Source organism: Hemicordylus capensis, chromosome 2 (genome assembly GCF_027244095.1).
Source record: "Hemicordylus capensis ecotype Gifberg chromosome 2, rHemCap1.1.pri, whole genome shotgun sequence".
NCBI lineage: Eukaryota > Metazoa > Chordata > Lepidosauria > Squamata > Cordylidae > Hemicordylus > Hemicordylus capensis.
Window position 1 is genome coordinate 342,624,420 of NC_069658.1, and position 18,417 is coordinate 342,642,836.

At 41.6% G+C, this 18,417-nt stretch overlaps 1 protein-coding gene across 4 annotated transcripts in view; it reads right to left on the reverse strand.

The window, feature by feature from the left end:
• Window positions 1-18,417, reverse strand: part of HMGXB3 (HMG-box containing 3) — a 67,380-nt gene that overhangs the window by 38,870 nt on the left and 10,093 nt on the right. For all 4 annotated transcript variants that reach the window (XM_053303783.1, XM_053303782.1, XM_053303780.1 and 1 more), the window contains exons 2-3: window positions 2,695-2,880; window positions 422-569 (exon numbers count right to left, since the gene is read on the reverse strand). In XM_053303783.1, coding sequence (XP_053159758.1) covers window positions 422-569; window positions 2,695-2,764 — 218 coding nt within the window. In that variant the 5' untranslated portion in view covers window positions 2,765-2,880. The remainder of the gene's footprint in view (window positions 1-421; window positions 570-2,694; window positions 2,881-18,417) is intronic.

Consider the following 18,417-nt stretch of genomic DNA (forward strand, 5'->3'; position numbering starts at 1 on the left):
GAGATCAACTGGCCCTGTCCAACCCCAGCACAGCATCCCTCCAATAGCTGTTGCTGGTATCTGCCCTGTTTTTCTTTTTAGCTTGTGAGCCCTTTGGGAACAGGGGACCATCTTCTTTATGTATTATTTATTTTTCTATGTAAACCGCTTTGAGGACTTTGGTTGACAAGCGGTATATAAATATTGTTGTTGTAGTAGTAGTATCATCCATCGGCTAGCTCAGGTGCTATGGCAAACTGGCACCCGGATTTGTCAAGGCCCACTATATTCCTGGAAATTTTTTGCCTACTCACAGGAAAAGATATTTTCATTAAATACAAACTGAAGCCAAAAGAAAGCAAACTACTGAAAATGACAAAGTAATCCCAAAGGAAAGCTGCTCACATAATAAACCTCCATTAAGAAAAGGAAAATCACTCACCTGGGTTTTTTAGCCTTTTCGCCTTGATCTCCAGGACTTCTATATTTCTTCTTCTTTTTAGATGGCACTGGAGACGCATAGCTGTATGTGCCTTCTATTTCTTCCATTACCACAGTTACTTCACTGCCATCATATGGCGCCTCCATTGCTAGAAAGAAATTTCCAAAACTAAGCAGCCCTTCACATTATAAAATCATATCAACCCTCATGCCTTAAGTTCTTCTGAAAGATACAGATCTAGTATACCTCAATATCAGAAAGAGCCTGAGCAAATGGGTCCCCACTATCAAGAAGGATCATACATAGTAGTTCGTCAGATAGGGTATGTTTAGATAGGATTTTGTCCTACCTTGGTAGAGGCAGAATTCTTATTTACATGGGTCAGTTTCTGTTTAAATGCAGGGCCAGTGACAGAGACTGGTACCCTCAGGAAGGAAACCAATTGCCCTGGACTTCAGGAGGGCCCTCCACCAGCCGCTCACACTTGCCTGTGGCCTCCATGCCCAGCCAACCCTGCCACGGAATCTCCGGTACCTAGCATTCAGCATATGCCAGAACTGAGAGTTTCAGAGCATGGGAGGTGTGACACGTAGCTCTTGCTTTTACACATCAAGCTAAGCAAACAGGTGGTATAAGGAAAGCAGCAGCAGCAGAGCATCATTTTACATTGGAGGGCTTGCTGGTCCAGAGAGCTGCAGAGCAGTTGTTTGTCTTGCCTGCATTGCCAGTGGCAGATGCCTGCCCAAGTCTCCAGCCAAAGTTGTTGAGAACTAGTTACTGAACTCAAGAGAAGGCTGTACAGCCCAGTCTAGAACAAAGAGCAGCAGGTTAGCTGGTCAAGGGCCTGTTTAACTATGTGCGTGTGTGACGGTACTGCACATTTTATAGAATCCGATGGCCACAGTAGAACAGGAAAAGCTACTTCTGTGAGGGATAATCAGGAGCAGAGATGTGGGGCTAACTCTTTTCTACCATTTCCTTGTTTTCCCCCAAAACAGTTCATCTCCTCCTCCTCCTCTTCCCCATCCCTCACATTCTGTGCTTTTGCCTCAACTTCTGTGACTACTATGTTTGTTTCTAAGACTGTCAACATCATATTCTCATTTCTTCCAACTGAAAATATTATTCTCGGACAGCTTATCACCAATTACTGCACACAAAAACCACCTGCTATGGGACTTCAGCAAACCAAACAACTGATTTAACACTGTCATTTAACTTGATTTAATACTTCCTGCCATTTAATACCAGCTGTTTTTATTCATAGAATATTACAAGATGTGATCATTCTTTTAGATTTCTTTAGAAAGTGAGTGCTGGGATAGGCAACTCAGATGTTACAGTTAATCTGTGTAAGTGAATTAATGTGATCACTCCTTTATGACAAGTTGAAAGGGATACAGCTCTACCACCATCAACCAACTGGGGTTTGGCAACGGCTTCAATGGGACAACAAACTGGCCCAAGAGATAGCAGTGGGAAATCAACGAGTGCAGGTATATCCAGCCTGAGTCCTTCCAATTTCCTTTGGAAGCATAATATTCCACTATGTGTGAGGAAGTGGAGAGCTGCAGTGGAGTGGAGTCACTGAACTGCCACGTTTCAGTCAGAATCACAAAGCTCATGTGAATTTTGTATCTCCCCATTTGTTGGATTGACAGAGATTGTGCAGCAGGGGGAGATGTGGAAATTCCCTCTTTGCATGCTGCTTGCATCACTGAGATCCGACCTTTAAAGCATACCATAGCTCCATGACTAAATAAAAAAAATCCTGTTATAAACACACCTAGATATTTTAATTCCAACCTCAAGATATGGTCCATATAACCTGGGGCCGGTGTATATAAAGTTTAGGGGAGAAAACAACTTAATGAAAAGCATTTCATCTAGTGAGATCTCTAAATTTCAATGGTCTAGCTTGGCAATGAAGACAATGCCAGTTCCATCCATCTCAAATAGCTCTGTTAGCAACTCATTGTTCCCTGGACTGAAGAGTGCATAGCTGAAGAAAACACCAAGTGCCTCATGGGCAGGAAAGAGCATGCCCTCCTGCTCCAGCCAACACATTCAATCCCTTACAGCGTGGAAAGGGTTAAAGCCCGTTTTCCTGTGCTGGTGGTCCCAATTCATATAGTCACTGCATTCCCCACTCCAGGTCTGCTACTTGTAAAAGTTTTAAGGAGACAGAAATGCATCCTCTGTCATCAGGCCTACTTTGGCATGTGACAGTGTTCTGTCATCTCTCACTCTGCATGTCCAACTGTGGTGCTCACCAAGGCTGCTTCGCAGCACCTGCTGCCCAGTCCGGCGAGCGGCCAAAAGCTTAGTTAGGATGTCGGCCATTGTTTGCTTTTACACCATGCTGTTCTTGATGGCATCTCTGGAAGCTCTGCTGGCTGATCCAGAATACTCTATTCATGCAATTCACAAACAAAACTAACTGAGTTCATCAAGCTGGCCTGTAAATAAGAAAAGAAATGGAAAGCAAAAATTTCATTCTGTCTACTTGAAAGTGCAATTCTCTTTGGTAACAGATTGTTAGTAGTACCAGTGTCATTACTGGTCATTGATTACCTTTTGATCAATTAGGAACATAGGAAGCTGCCTTATATTGAGTCAGACCACTGGTCCATCCACCTCAGGATTGTCTACTCAGACTGGCAGCAGCTTCCCCAAGGCAGGAGTCTCTCTCAGCCCTATCTGGAGATGCTAAGGGTGGATCTTGGAACCTTCTGTATGTAAGGACGTAGATGCTCTTCCCAGAGTGGCTCCATCCCCTATGGGGCTTATCTTACAGTGCTCACATATAGTCTCCTATTCAAATGTAAACGAGGGTGGACCCTGCTTAGCAAAGGGGACAATTCATGCTTTCTACCACAAGACCAGCTATCCTGGTCTTGCAATTTAGAACTGACCATTCTAAATTGCTATGTCAAATCATCAGTATATAATATAGGCAGGAAAATGCTCCTGTATCTTAACTGCAGCTAAATTTTTAGTAAAAGTTGGAAAACCTCTACCTCAACTATTGGCAGCATTGGGTTAGTAAAGACTGGACATTTTTGTCTGCCTTAGTTAACTAAATATATTAAGAGGAAAGAAGGTGTTTGGGTGGAAGACAATTAGAGCTTATTTATATCACAATAGTAAGTTATCAGGCAATATTCACCTAGTTGGGGTGTTTGGCACAATATAATATATGCTGTGCTCTGCCAAATGCTCAAAATGTAGATTCTTAAGGCCTAAGCAACCTTAACTGGATATTAGATTGTGGTTCTCCTTACCTTTCCCCCCATCTTTTGCGTGATATTTTATTTTTCATATTATTGTCTCCAGCATACTTTACTAACTATGTAGTACACCGCTCTGGGCTCCTTGGAGGAAGAGCTGGATATAAATGTAACAACAACAACAGCAACAACAAGAAGTCACTGCTAGATTTGTCCTCCATTGTATAACACCTGTTATAAGCCATCTAAACTAGTAGCCATCACCACTGTCTTGAGAGCAATGTATGTACTCAATCTTTCCTCCCTGAAGAAATAGACATGAGTTGATTGTGATATTGCCACTATTTTCCTGTGGATATGCATTCCAATGAACAATTCAGCCTGTGCAATTCCCTATGCCCCAACTCTACCACAACCTGGCCAGTAACAATCCCATATAGCCACCTTATGTCTGAGCTGTCATTCAAAAGGATACCACTGGCCCTGGGAAAATGCCACACAATCCTAAAAATAGTCCACACTCCAAAGAAGGGCTGCACAACTTCAGCCTTCCTGCAGATGTTGGACTGCAACTTCCATCATCCCTCACTATCAGCCACTGTGGCTGAAAATGATGGGAGCTGTAAGTCCAAAAACAGCTGGAGGGCCAGAGTTGTGCAGCCGTGCTCTAAAACATTAGTATCTGTCTCCCCCATTTATCGAGTCACGCTTGTTCAACAGTTGTGAAACTGTTCACTAGGATTAGGTTTTCAAAAAAATACCTGGTTTGACTCCACTTATTCACTTTACTAAATTAAAATGTGCATCTCTACATACAGACTTACAAGTTTATATTGAAAAAAGAGCCCATATAAGTTGTTATGTGCTAGAACTGGCCCCTAACCTCCAGAACAAACATGGCAATGGTATTTGATGCTCAGTTCTTTCTTCTAGAAGACATACAAGATTATCCTTTGCTTGTTTTGTAATGATCTTTTTTTTTTAACACTAATGTTTGTTTTGTAACTATTTCTCAGAACTAATTCTAAAGAAATAAATCTATCTCAAAGAACACATAAGTTGTATATTGACTTGTCTTCTGAGAAATATTCAGCTGCTGTTCTGGCACCAGGCAAAATAAATAATATAGTTGTAGCAGATGATTAAGCTGCTAAGCTCTCTCGATTTCACCAAGCAATGACAATTCCAGGGATAGTTCTATGCAATTTATTTTCCTTTCATTGATAACACTGGGGTCTTATGCTGTTTCTGTAGTATCTGTTTATTTGCAGGCATACAAAAAAGCAAATGGATCACTCAGCAGGCAGCAAAACCACTGCCAGCTTTGAGGTAGAAAGGATAAAAAATAGCTTATTTATAGGAGTTTGTCATCTTTTGATAGACGTCATCTTTTTCTCCATTGACTTTGCTGACATTGGATTGTAATAGATAATTTCTTGATTTATACTACATATTTTGTTATATTGTGTTAGGTCTCAGGAAATGTCTATAGCTTGTGCTGTGCCGTAGCAATAGGCTTATATACTTGTAGTATTAAAAATGCTGTTAAACTGCCCATTTTAGCCTATGGTGGTGGTAAGACAGATCGTCGCACACATTCAATACAACCCTCTTTTGATTAGCCACAAGTTCAGCTACAGAAAGCAGCCTCCTTGGAGCCACCATTTTGGAAATGCCCTTCTAGCAGGTACGTTACTGGAGTTTGTGTGCAGGAGACAGTTAAGGTAAGAAAAAGCTTCGTCAGACTTGCCCCATCTTGTCTCTTAACTAAAATTACTATAATACTATTACCCTCTTCCAACATAATTTATTTTTTCTTCTATGCTAGAAATGATAGAGGTGTATGAAATAATGCATGGAGTGAACAGAGGGAAATTTTTCTCCCTCTCACAACACTAGAACCAGGGCTCATCCCATGAAACTGAACGCTAAGAAATTTAGGACCAACAAAAGGAAGTACTTTTTCACATGGCACATAATTAATTCTCTGCCATGGGATGTGGTGATGGCCACTAGCTTGGATGGCTTTAAAAGGGGCTTAGACAAATTCATGGAGGACAGGTCTGTCAATGGCTACTAGTCTGGTGGCTATAGGCCTCCTCCAGTCTCAGAGGCATGATGCCTCTCAATACCAGTTGCAGGGGAACAACAGCAAGAGAGAGAGCTTGCGCATATTGCTTGCTTTGGGCTTCTCAGAGGCATCTTCTGTTGGCCCACTGGATGACACAGGATGCTGGACTAGATAGGCCTTGGGCTTGATCCAGCAGGGCTGTTCTTACAAACCCTTGTTCTACAGTATGCTGTGATTAATTTCAGCTGAACCACTAACTTAGAGCTAGATGGCTGTCAGTCGCAGAGTTGTGGACCAAAGTCCCAGATTTGTTGGTTCACTGAAATACATGCATGGGGCTTTGTCAGATGCAATGTGGAGCCAAGTACGAATTTAACCAAATTTCTAAACACAAGCAGATGTACTCTGCAGACAAAATAAAAAAGCAACATGGTTTGTTTTGCCTCTCCCTTTGCCCAGTCCTCCTGCATGCAACCCCAGAGCACCAAATCTGCCCGAATCCTGATTATTATGATTCTCCCTGACACTCCCTCACCACTGGTTGATAGCTTGACGTGGGCATGGGAAAACTGTATGAGGTGCCTCAGCTCTTTTTGACAGTCCTCTGATGCTTTTAGCTGGACAGATCCTCACCATGGTACAGAAAAACCGAGAGAGGCAGCCAGCAGCTTTCTTATCAACACAAAACTTCCTTATAATAGTTAAGCTAAAGGATGCAAGCCCACAGTATCCAACACAGAAAGCCACTCACAGCTTGCTTTTGGCTCCTATAGCCATCATGCCCCCACCTCACACACCCCAAAAAGTCCTGGTCAATGTCTGCACCCAGCATGCAACAGTATAGGAGAGTTGCTGTTGCAGACTGCCTATAGTAGCGGTGACATCAGTAGTCACTAGGCAGATTTTGCTTGAGCACATCCAGAGAAGCCATTAAGAAGTGTTACCTGGTTTCTTCTCTGCTACTCTGAGCTGTGGGCGGAGGCAGAGCTCATGCAACAAGCCAAGAATAAATCACCAGGGTCGGTTCAGACACAATGCGATGGTGAACTGAAGCATGGTTAAAACAAACCAACTACAAACGTTGGTTAGAAAACTCAGGTTGTTAGGCCAAATTGGACCTTGTTTGAATTTCAGAGGTGCATCTGGACAAAAAACACGAATTAGGAATACTGAACAACCCTGGCACAGAATGACAGAGTTGGAAGGCACCTTGATAATCAAAACCTGAGCTCAAGGCAGGATAGACACAAGTAAAGCATCTTACCTTTTAGCTAATTAAATGAGAGAATGGACAAGAACACTAACATTGTGCCATCCAGCTCCAAGAATAGTGAAACTGGAATTAACTACAGCATAGGACAACATACTGTATCATATCACCTAAATAATGCACATTAAGGTGTGGCCCTTAACAATTTTGCAGCAGTCTGGAACTTGAACAAACAAGGAAAGCCGCCCTTAGCACAGCATTAAGCCAAAAGGTTTTTTTTTTACTGGAATTTTAAAATATCTACATTCTTCATTACACATACATTCTTCCCTATACATGCACACAGAGTTTGTATATTCAGGCAAAACATTACAATACTTGAGGGATACCAATTAGGTTATATGATCCCCATTGGGAATTAAACCACAAGCATGTGCATGGTTCTCACACGATTAGAGTTGGATTAAAATGTTCTGTATATTCAACAAGATGACAGACCCGTTTATAATAATTACAGAGGGGTAAGAGAATGCTAATGAATAGAAATGAATTATTTTTAGTTTGCCCTGTTTCTCCATTCCATCCAAATATAATATTAACTGTGTCCCCCTTCTGGAAACTGATAGATATTGCTGTAGGTATTTATCTTCTACTATAAGTTGCTATAGGCCCTGAGCCCTTGGGTCAGGGCAAGGTAGAAATACAATGAATAAATAAAGGCATACTTGAAGTGTTCAGAGCACTTTGCAAACATCTTAGCATTCTTCACAATGGCGCTTTAAAGTGGGCCTGTATTATCCCTATACTGTGGGTTGGGAATCTGAGGCTGAGAAACTGTGATTTGCCTAAGACCACATAGTGAATAACAGGCTGAGGCGAGTTATGAAGAATTTACCAGCTCACTCTTAAGCCACACTTCTACATCAGATTTGCGAGTTCTAGCTAGATCACTTTCATTGGTGACAACTTTATTGTACAGGGACCCCTGCAACAAATTAAGAGTCTGCTATTGCGTTTGATTTAAAATTTCTCAAAATCATGGTTACAAAGCAATTCTTTAAAATACTAGCAGTCTGCTGGATAATGTTAAATATAGGTTAACCCATCCTCTATTTCGGCTCAAAATAAGGCAAGTTCTTTTTCCTCCCACCCTGTTCGGCTTATCCAGAATCAGTAAACACTGTTGTGCTACCAGCAGAGGCGGGGGGGGTGGGGGGGTGTTCCTACTTGAATTCAGACAGAATCCTCTTTGAGTAAATAAAGGTATAACCTGTATTTAACCTCTATCTTTTAAGCCATCGTCTTACATTCAGTGTCTCCTATCAGGAAAATATGGTAAGTGAGGGAAATATTGAGTTCTTCTCTGGCTCAGATTAAAATCCTAGTTCAAGAACTTGTGGGGAAACTATGGCATAATTAGCCCCAAATCCAAATTTCCTTGAATGTGGTTTGCAATTTCCTTTTCTTCTGTTTTCAGGAACTAGAGTTCTTTTCTTTGTTGCACTATGAAAGGTCCTTCAGAATTGTAATTAGTTTTGCACAGAAAGTGATGGAGAAGATATATGTCTGATAAATGAAACAGCAGACAAGGTGCTGCTATTTTTAAAATGGCATCAGCTATAAAAGGAAAAAGTGAGATGGTTATAATTTCCTGACATTTCTATTGTGATCAGGAAGCATTAGCACAGACAAACATTATAATCCTCAGGAATGTTAACATTTACTATTTTAGCTAAATGCATTATTTTAAGAATGTAGGGGAGAAAAAATAGATAGAAACATTGGTATTACTGCAATAAGGGATTTAGTAAAAAATACATTCAGAAAGATCTTGTGTATAGATTTGTATTTGTTTTAAAATACTTATTTGGAAAGTATGTTGCCTTATATAAAGTCCTCTGTGTTTTTCCAGAAGTCTTCTTGTCTCCTTCAAATAGTAACAAAAGATCAAGCCAACTAAACGTTTTTATTCTTAAATCAGCAGGGATTAAGAGTTACCAGTTGCAGAGGAGTAACAACAGGAGAGAAGGCATGCCCTCAACTCCTGCCTGTAGGCTTCCAACGGCATCTGGTAGGCCACTGTGTGAAACAGGATGCTGGACTAGATGGACCTTGGGCCTGATTCAGCAAGGCTGTTCTTATGTTCTTATGAAGCATCTTCCATTCAGTTTGGAACTATGCAAGTCCCATCTAGTTATTTATACTGTATGTTTATTCATTCAAGTCTTATGCATTCGCATCCTGCATGCAGTTATGAAGAGTAACATTCCAGTAATAAGTACAATTATTTGGTGAGCTTCTCAGCCTCTTTCTCTGAAATTGTCACCCTGTGTTCATTCACTTTTTATGAAGCATCCCAATAATCTTGTTTTCAAACAACTTCCAGTGTTTTGGGGTGGGGTGCATTTTTGTCCCATGGTTTTTCAGACATGATTTGTAGTAACTTATTTTGTGTAATAAAATACAGAGAGTCCCCAACTTACAAACGGGTTGCGTTCCAAAAGTTTGTTTGTTAAGTTGGAGGTCCATAACTCAGAACTCATATAGTTCCTATGAGGGATGACTTGTAAGTAAGTAATAATTTATTATGGTCAGTGACCAGTCAACATACACCAAAATAAAAATCAGCATAAAACAAGATCAAAGCAGTAAAACTAAATAACAAAGCACCAGGGCTGTAATCTCAATTACAGCTACTCAGTTGCTCCCATCTCAGTTTACAAGCTTCCGCACAGAATCTTGCTATCCCCGCTGTAATGTTGGTCCACTGAGATAGAAAATGTAATACTCTTCTGAATGACCAAGCCTATTTTAAGAATGGTTCGATCCAGATAGTACGGATGTCCCTATACTATGCACAGTATAAAAGAACATGCAAGACAGACTCAATATCACCCAAACCACATGGACATAACCGGTTCCTTAGTGGTATTCCCTTGAATCTGCCATCCAAAACGGCAGAAGGCAAGGCATTAAACCACACCAGCGAAAAAGGTCTCCTCTGATTTAAGGTGGTCAAGGTGTGAGGTATGCAGCTGGCCAGGGGTAGTTTGAAAATACACCTAAAGTACTACTGGTGATAACCAGACTTAAATCCAACTGCTTCTCCATATCTACCACACGCTCTTTAATAATTTCTTTGGCAGCATCATGACCCAAAGCCAATAGATACTGCAGCGAAAAGCCGTATCTGCCCAAATTATCATAAAGGCTCTTGCACCAGGATGAGTGAAAATCATCTTTCAGAACCAAGGGAGCAAGGCCCTGGGGGCAGGCATATAATTTAAACCAATAATTAAATGTACAAAGCCACGCCTGTGCCTCATCTCTGGTCAACCCTGTTTCTAAATGCAAGATAGCATTTGATACACATCTGGGGACTTGGAAAATGGCACAAAGGAATGACTTGTTTGTATGTGTGGACTGGCATTTGTAAGTTGGGGACTTCATTAATTTAATGTGCTATGGAGCTTTGTTTGTACGTATGGGTCATTTGTAAGTCAGGTGTTTGTTAAGTCGGCGAGTGCCTGTATTGTTGTTATTAAACACATTTTTAATACCGCCCCATACGCCCCAATCCAAAAACACAATGACTAAAATATTAACACAATTAAAAGAGTTTGAAATACTGATAAAAACTTGCAGGACAGAGAACAGTTTTTAATTACTGGTTTCCTTTCCTTTAAAAAAAATTAATGATGATGCTATTTTGCTTTCAGAAAAAGGAAAAAACAAGCAGAAATCAGTAATTAAAGACCCTCCTCCTCACACACAGGAACAGAAACTGACATGGAGCAGTTCACAGAGAGGGTATTCAAGGGACAATGGTTCAGTGACCGTGGTTCCTGATCTCCAGTCAGGATCAACAGAACCAGTAACTATTTATTTGAAGTTGCTAGGGACCATGCAACTGAATGGAACTTACTTGTGAGTGGACACATAAGCTATCTTGGTCATGGTGAAGAACATTGCTAGTTAATACAACGCTATGTGGTACCCTCCATCTTAACTCTGCTAGCAGCTAACTGCAGGAAAACATGCCTCAACAGCACAGAAAAGGCTCGAGTGAAGAAATACCCTTAGAAGTCTTATTCATTTCCCTGAGTCTTTCTTCCAAGTAAATGTGTTCAGGATCAGGATGCAAGTTCCACAGCCCTTAATATAGCAATCCTATATGAAGCATTAAAAAATAAAAGCCTCTACCTGTTGCTATATCCCATTACCCTAACATTATAATGCCTGTATGTACTCACAACTTATAGCTAAGATTTAGAAACAACAGAGACTGCTAAGAGTACAGCCGTTCTATGCCTCTAAACCAAAATAAAATTAATTTTAATTCACATGCTTTCATTGGTCTGACCAGCAAACTCACTTTATTAGGATTATACTTCTACCCTATGCATTCTTGCTAAAAAGCAAGTCCCATTGAGTGAGACTTACCTCTAGGTAAGTGAGCATAGGATTAACAACCTCAATTCCAAAAACATCAGCACAGTGATGGATAATGATTTAAGGCTAAAATAACAGGCAAGGGCTCAGCATAATGAATTCAAGTCATCCCTACTCTGACATGTTACAACAGCAGTTTGCTTGAAGAACAATGTACTGAGTAGGTGAGTTTGGAACATCTGTGCAGAACTTTCTGCATCATAATGCAGAGGTCTTCATCAATTTTTTAACAAAGACAATTCTCCTATGTGTAATGTGGTTCTGACTCTGTGTGTGTCCAAAAGTTCAGTTGTATTATAGTAAGGCTCAAAAGCCTGTGGGGAGGGGGCTATGATAAATCTAAATATTATATGTGCACTGGTCAATCGAGACAACCTTTTGGTTTTTTAAATGTCTCCTATGGCATAGGTCAGTGGTCTGGGTCCACAACACCAACATGCAATACAGGACCTAAGGGCAGTGCTTACCCTAGTGGTCCTCAAATGTTATGTTAAGGTTTATAACTATTCCACATTCTTATCAGTCCTAAGCTAGCATATAGCCACATGATACCAAAAAACAGAGATAATCCAGACTCCACTTGTATCGCGACCCAAACACAAAGAAAAAGCTAAAACATAACTCAACTAGTTGAATGCAGCTCTAGTAAACAATAATGACAGACAACTGAAAACACAAGCAAACCACTAGATTCAAGACGGTAGCCAAGCCACAAATCTGGTGAATCCAAAGCAGATAAGGTTCAAAACAAATCATGCAAAGCAGAACAAAACCTTTAACCCCCAAACTGACTTCTGAGTCAAGATGAGAATCGTTTGGCTTCTGAATCTTACTGGATAGATCAAAAAGTGGGAGAGGAAAAAGACTGCTTCTTGCTTGGAAGACAGGTTATCCATATGCATGTTTATTCAGAAGTACATCTTATTTAGGTCACTTGAAGGCTGCGCTGCTCACCCTCCACCAAACCCCTCCTAAACTTCCTTAAATGCTGCTAGAGGCTTCACACACACACACACACTCACTCACTCACACTTTTAACCAGCAATGGAATTTCTAATTTTGCTTATATGTCTCCTACTTCAGCTCCTAATCATATGCTTGTAGGTCACCTTTTCATTTCAAAACTGTACAATACAGCCATTATTGAAAAACCCCGTCCGCAACAAACCCTGTCCGCAAGAAGCAAAGCACAAAGTAGTAGACAGGGAAAGGTGTGAAAGCAGTTTGTCATCTAAACCAGAGAACTGAATGCACACTGTAAACTCAGCACCAGTACAACATATAGTGAATATGTTATAGCCCAACAAACGTCAAACCATCTTCATTCCTCTTCATCCCCCATAAGATTTTTCTTTAAGAATAAACCACACAGTAAGATACAGTACTTCATCTATTCAAACTATAGTCACAATCTTTGAATAATTCAAGAATAAATCAATTTCATGTTCAAGACTTAGAAAAGGCCACATCATCATCACATTATCTATATATCATCACTAATTCAAAAACACATCAGAGCAATCCAACTGAACTCAGGCAAATTAGTATAACTAATTCCTCCAATAATGAGGCGGGGGGAGAGAAATCACCCCACGCCTTTTGAAAGCTACAAACATATTCATGTTTACCTGGGAGTAAGTTCACTGAACTCAATGCAACTTACTTTTGAGTATACATATGTATGCACATCTCTCATACATCAGTAAGATGTATGCACATCTTACATATGATTGCACATCTGTTTCCTTGTATGCACACGGCCTCTTGACTCACCTGTCCTGCTAGATCTGTTACTTGCATGGAATGGCCCCACGGATGAGAGGCAGGAGGATATACCACCACTGCCTGATCCAAATGGGCATAGGATGGGCACACCATCATCTACCAGCTAGTTTAATGTGCAAGTTGAGCACACTGGGTGAGCAGCAGCTGTTGCTGCCTGGCCCAAAACATGCTTGATGTGCACTACTACCCTCAGCACCAGGCAGCAAATCCAAAATAATTCTGGAGTAAGATAAGCACATAGCTGCTGGTGCCATCCACCAGCCAGCAGGCTCAAGGTGCAAGTGCGAAAACTCCCAAAATGCAGTGTGGATGGACCAAGGCAGTGTGTCAAGTAAGGACAGGGTAGCCAGGCACGCAGAACCAATGATGGGAGGTAGGGGGAATTGTGCTGCCTGCCACTCCATGTAGCACTGAGCCTTATGTTGGCTTTCAAAAGAGCACATCTGGCTAGGAATAGCTGCGGAGTCAGCAGCCTATTATTCCTCCACCTCCATGCCCAACCTCCTCTCCAGTGAGTGGAGAAACCTTGCTGCTAACTAGTTGTTGTCCCTCCCTCCTCTTCTCCCTTGCTCCCAGGAATGTACCAGAAGCAACAACAGCTGGGAGGAGGAGAGGCTACTGGTAGCAGCCCCACCAGAACTTCTTCTCTCTTGAGCTGTAGTGCATGGCCTTTGTCAAATATGGAGCTAGCCTGGTGCTCCAGTCACTGCTTCAGCACCTACAGCACCAACTGGCTTCTCATTGTCCAACTCTTTCCTGAAGGGAAACTGGAGATGACAAGTCCTGTGCTGAGGGCGCTAGAGCATCTGTCTTGTCCCCAGAACAGCATTCTTAGATGGATGACAAAGCTGGACATTACTTCAGGTGCAGGGCAGCAGGTGGAGGTCGCCCTCAGAGGAAAAGGGGTGATGGCCTTGTGGGAACTTCCTCTATGTCAGGGCTGCTCAACTTCGGCCCTCCTGCAGATGTTGGCCTACAATTCCCACAATCCCTGGCTATTGGCCATAAGAACATCAACACCAGAACAACAGAACAGCCCTGCTGGATCAGACCCAAGGCCCATCTAGTCCAGCATCCTGTTTCACACAGTGGCCCACCAGATGCCCTCTCTCCTGCTGTTATTCCCCTGCAACTGATACTCAGAGGTATCCTGCCTATGAGGCTGGAGGTGGCCTATAGCCCTCAGTCTGACTAGTAGCCGTTGATAGACCTCTCCTCCATTGTGGCTGGGGATTATGGGAGTTTTAGTTCAAAAACTGCTGGGGGGGCCTAAGTTGTGTAGGCCTGCTCCATGTCTTAGCCAAGTGCCAGTTAACTTCGTAGGTGCCATGGTGAGTTGGTGCCCAGAATTTGTCAAGAGCTTAAATATGGCTTGTTATCCTATGCTAGGTTTCCAATATTGCTGATAACATTACTTTTCTTTTCTTTCCTTTTCAGTCTGTGTAACCTCCAGCAGATTATTATAAATGTTCCAAGAAGGCGGCTTTGTTTTGCACACAAAGTATTCTTTTTGGTGTTTCCACTTTTGGTAAACAAAAAAGCCTCATCTGTCCCCCCATACAGTGTGGCTGTCGTCTGAGATTTGCTCTTCCCACTGGCGCTCAGCAGTAGACCTATAGAGTAAATGACTCAGAGGATGGTCAGAGAGAAAGCATTCTCTTTCATGTGTGATCACTGACATTCTATAAAAGCACATTCAGTTGTAATCTTACCCTGAGCTGCCTAATTCTGGAGTCTTCATCTTTTCTTTTCATTTGTTTGTGGAGAGGGTGGGGAGGAGTGTCAGGCACCAATTGCCCAACCACTTTACAACATTTGCCTCTGTTTACATTTCTGCCAGTTACATTTTTACATCAAAGTCAAGTTAGCTTATCATCCTCTGCAGCCGGGTATTGATTAAAAGAATAATTAAAACTGCTCTAAGTTCTATGCTTTGCTTACGCATGGAATGGTTTCCAAATATATCAGTCTCCACTGAGCAACACAGATTGCCAGTACCATACAAGTTTTTTTGTGTATAATGCTTTAAGAGTTATTTGACACCCCTTGGGACAAGGACCCCCACACATTGGATGGAGCACTAATTTTAACCTGTAATAATTTAACCTATAATAATTCCAGATGATTTGGAACCAATGGATGCAATTTGTGAAAGAAGGGAAAGGATGCCTGCCAGGGGCGTAACAAGGCTGGAGTGGGCCCAGACAAAATTTTAAAATGGGCCCCTCGCTGATACACACACACACACACACACACACACACACACCACACAATATATAGTCATGTGACTTGCCTCTGGGGGGCCCCTCGAGGCATGGGGGGCCCCAGGCAGCCACCTCCCCTTGCCTAATAGTAGTTACGCCCCAATGCCTGATTATTGATTGATTGATTGACTGATTGACTGAAGTGCCATCAAGTCGCTGTCGACTCTTAGCGACCACATAGAAAGATTCTCTCCAGGATGATCTGTCTTCAATTTGGCCTTTAAGGACTCTCAGTGGTGCATTCATTGCTGTCGCCGTAATCGAGTCCATCCACCTTGCTGCTGGTTGTCCTATTCTTCTCTTTCCTTCAACTTTTCCCAGAATTATGGACTTCTCAAGGAAGCAGGGTCTTCACATAATGTGTAGTATGATAGTTTGAGCCTGGTCATTTGACCCTCGAATGAAAATTCTGGATTGATTTGTTCTAGGATCCATTCATTTGTTTTCCTGGCTGTCCATGGTATCCTCAAAAGTCTTCTCCAGCACCAAAGTTCAAAAGCTTCTTTTGGTATCCTCAAAAGTCTTCTCTAGCACCAAAGTTCAAAAGCGTCAATGTTTTTTTTCTATCTTGCTTCTTCAAAGTCCAGCTTTCGCATCCATAGAGTGTCATGAGAAAAAGCATTGTCCGAATGATTCTAATCTTTGTAGGTATAGACACGTCACAGCATCTAAATATCCTTTCCAAGACCTTCATTAAAACCCTACCAAGTGCTAGTCTGTGGTCTATTTCTTGACTGCTGGTTCCTTTACTGTTGATGGCAGATGCCTGCTGCTGTATGTTAATTATGGTATATGCAGCTGTTCTACATGGTAATTATGGAAAAGGTAAAGTGTGCCATCAAGTTGATTTCGACTCCAGGTGCCCACAGTGCCCTGTGATTTTCTTTGGTAGACTACAAGAGGGGAGGGGCCTCCTCCCGTGCAGTATGAGATTATGCCTTTCAGCATCTTCCTATATCGCTGCTGCCCGATATAGTACCAGCAGGGATTTGAACCGGCAACCTTCTGCTTGTTAGTCAAGCATTTCCCTGCTGTGCCACTTAAGGTGGGGAGCCAACCACAAATAAACCTTTAAGAGTATCCTTTTTATGCTTCCTAACTGATCGGAAATTACAGGAATTTTGTGGCTTTGACCTGTTTCTCCCCACTCTGCTTCTTCCTGTTTCGAGTTAGAACAAGTCAAATCTACCATTTAAGTTAATAATCTGGCCTAATTTCAAGTATAATCAAGATGGTTGCTTGGGGGGGGGGGGACTCATGACATCACTGACTATTCAGGAATAGGAGCTTTGTTGTTGTTTTTCTGTAAACAGGAATGTGTGTGTTTTTCTCTTTCTGAGGCACCAGAAGAAATAAGCTCTTGCCCCCATGAAAGCATATACCACAATATATTTGTTAGCATTTAAGGAGACTTTGCCATTTTTGCTAAAATTACATCTATCCTTCTGTCATTTGCTAGGGGGGCAATGCCTTGGTGATATTGGTGTGTATGAATGATGCACTGATAACTGCTCTGAATACTAGTAACTAATAATCTTTGGTAAACTAGAAATCCTATTCTGACTGAATATAACATTTCCCCTGTTAGATGACTCAGTTTTAGCTGTGTTAGCATATATCTTTGAGTGTACTTGATATCTTTGTTCTTTTCTAGTTTGCCAATAAATCCTTTTTCTTAAGATTATGCACCTTCCTCTGGATTACTACTATTACGAATATTTATATGCAGCTTTTCAGCAAGAGTTCTCAAAGCAGTTTACATAGACAGATAAATAAATAAGATGGTTTTGTGTTCCAAAAGCACTCTCAGTGCAAAAAGGGAAACATAAGATAAACACCAGCAACAACCACTGAAGGGATGCTATGCTGGGGTGTTAGGAATAGTTGCTTCCCACCTGCTAAATATAAGAGAATCACCACTTAAAAAAAATACTTCTTATCTCAGTTAACAGGGGATTATTCAGAAATTCTGGCCTAAAACTACATAAACCTCAAACCATTCACTATTATTTAAATCAGGGTGGTACTCCAGATGTTGCTGAATAATAAACTATTAGCTGACCCGGCACAGAGCATCTGTGCAGTTGTCCACTGAGCCTGTGGCTTCCCCCCGCAGCGCTCTCACTCGCGCGCTCCCCCCGCAGCGCTCATGCGCTCCCCCCGCAGTGCTCATGCGCCCCCATTCACTATTATTTAAATCAGGGTGGTACTCCAGACGTTGCTGAATAATAAACTACTGGAAAAACAAAAAAGGAACCATGCAAAATGTAGAGACAGAGGGGCCATGAAAAAGTTGCCATTAATTGCAAAAACACAAACTGTGCTACATCTAAAGATCTAAGGATCTATGTGGAGGAGATAAACAAAACACATGTATCAGTTTTGTCTATAACTGAAGATGCTATATTAATGGTTTAGAATGAATAGATAACAATAACAATTATCTTGCAAATAGTATCTGCACATACATGTAACAAAGATATTACATCCCAATAAATTGGACAAAAGTCATTGTTAAAGGTAAATACCAATTCAAACCCAAACATATATGTATTAGAAAAAACAGCATGAATATATGAAAAAATGTTCTTATCCATATGAGTCGATATCAAAAATGAATGAATAAAAGTCTTGCAATGGTAAAAAAATCCTTAAATTAGTAACAATGACAATGATCTTGCAGGTAGTATCTGCACAGGCACATACGCGCATGCGTGTTTAATTCACAGCTCCTTCCGGGCAACGACGGGGACCGGGGCGGCAGGAAGGAACGCTGCCGCCCCGAAAACTTGGATTTCGAACACAGCGCCAGAGGGGGAAGAGCAGCGGGAGGGGTAAGTTCTACCCCGCCCCCCCCCACCCTTAAAGGTAGACACACACCCCCGTGCCGGTCCGGACGGATGCACATCCCTACACTTTTCCTCCTCCCTGAGTTCAAACAGCAATAACTCAACAACCAAATCTTTATGGAGGCAGCCTTTCCT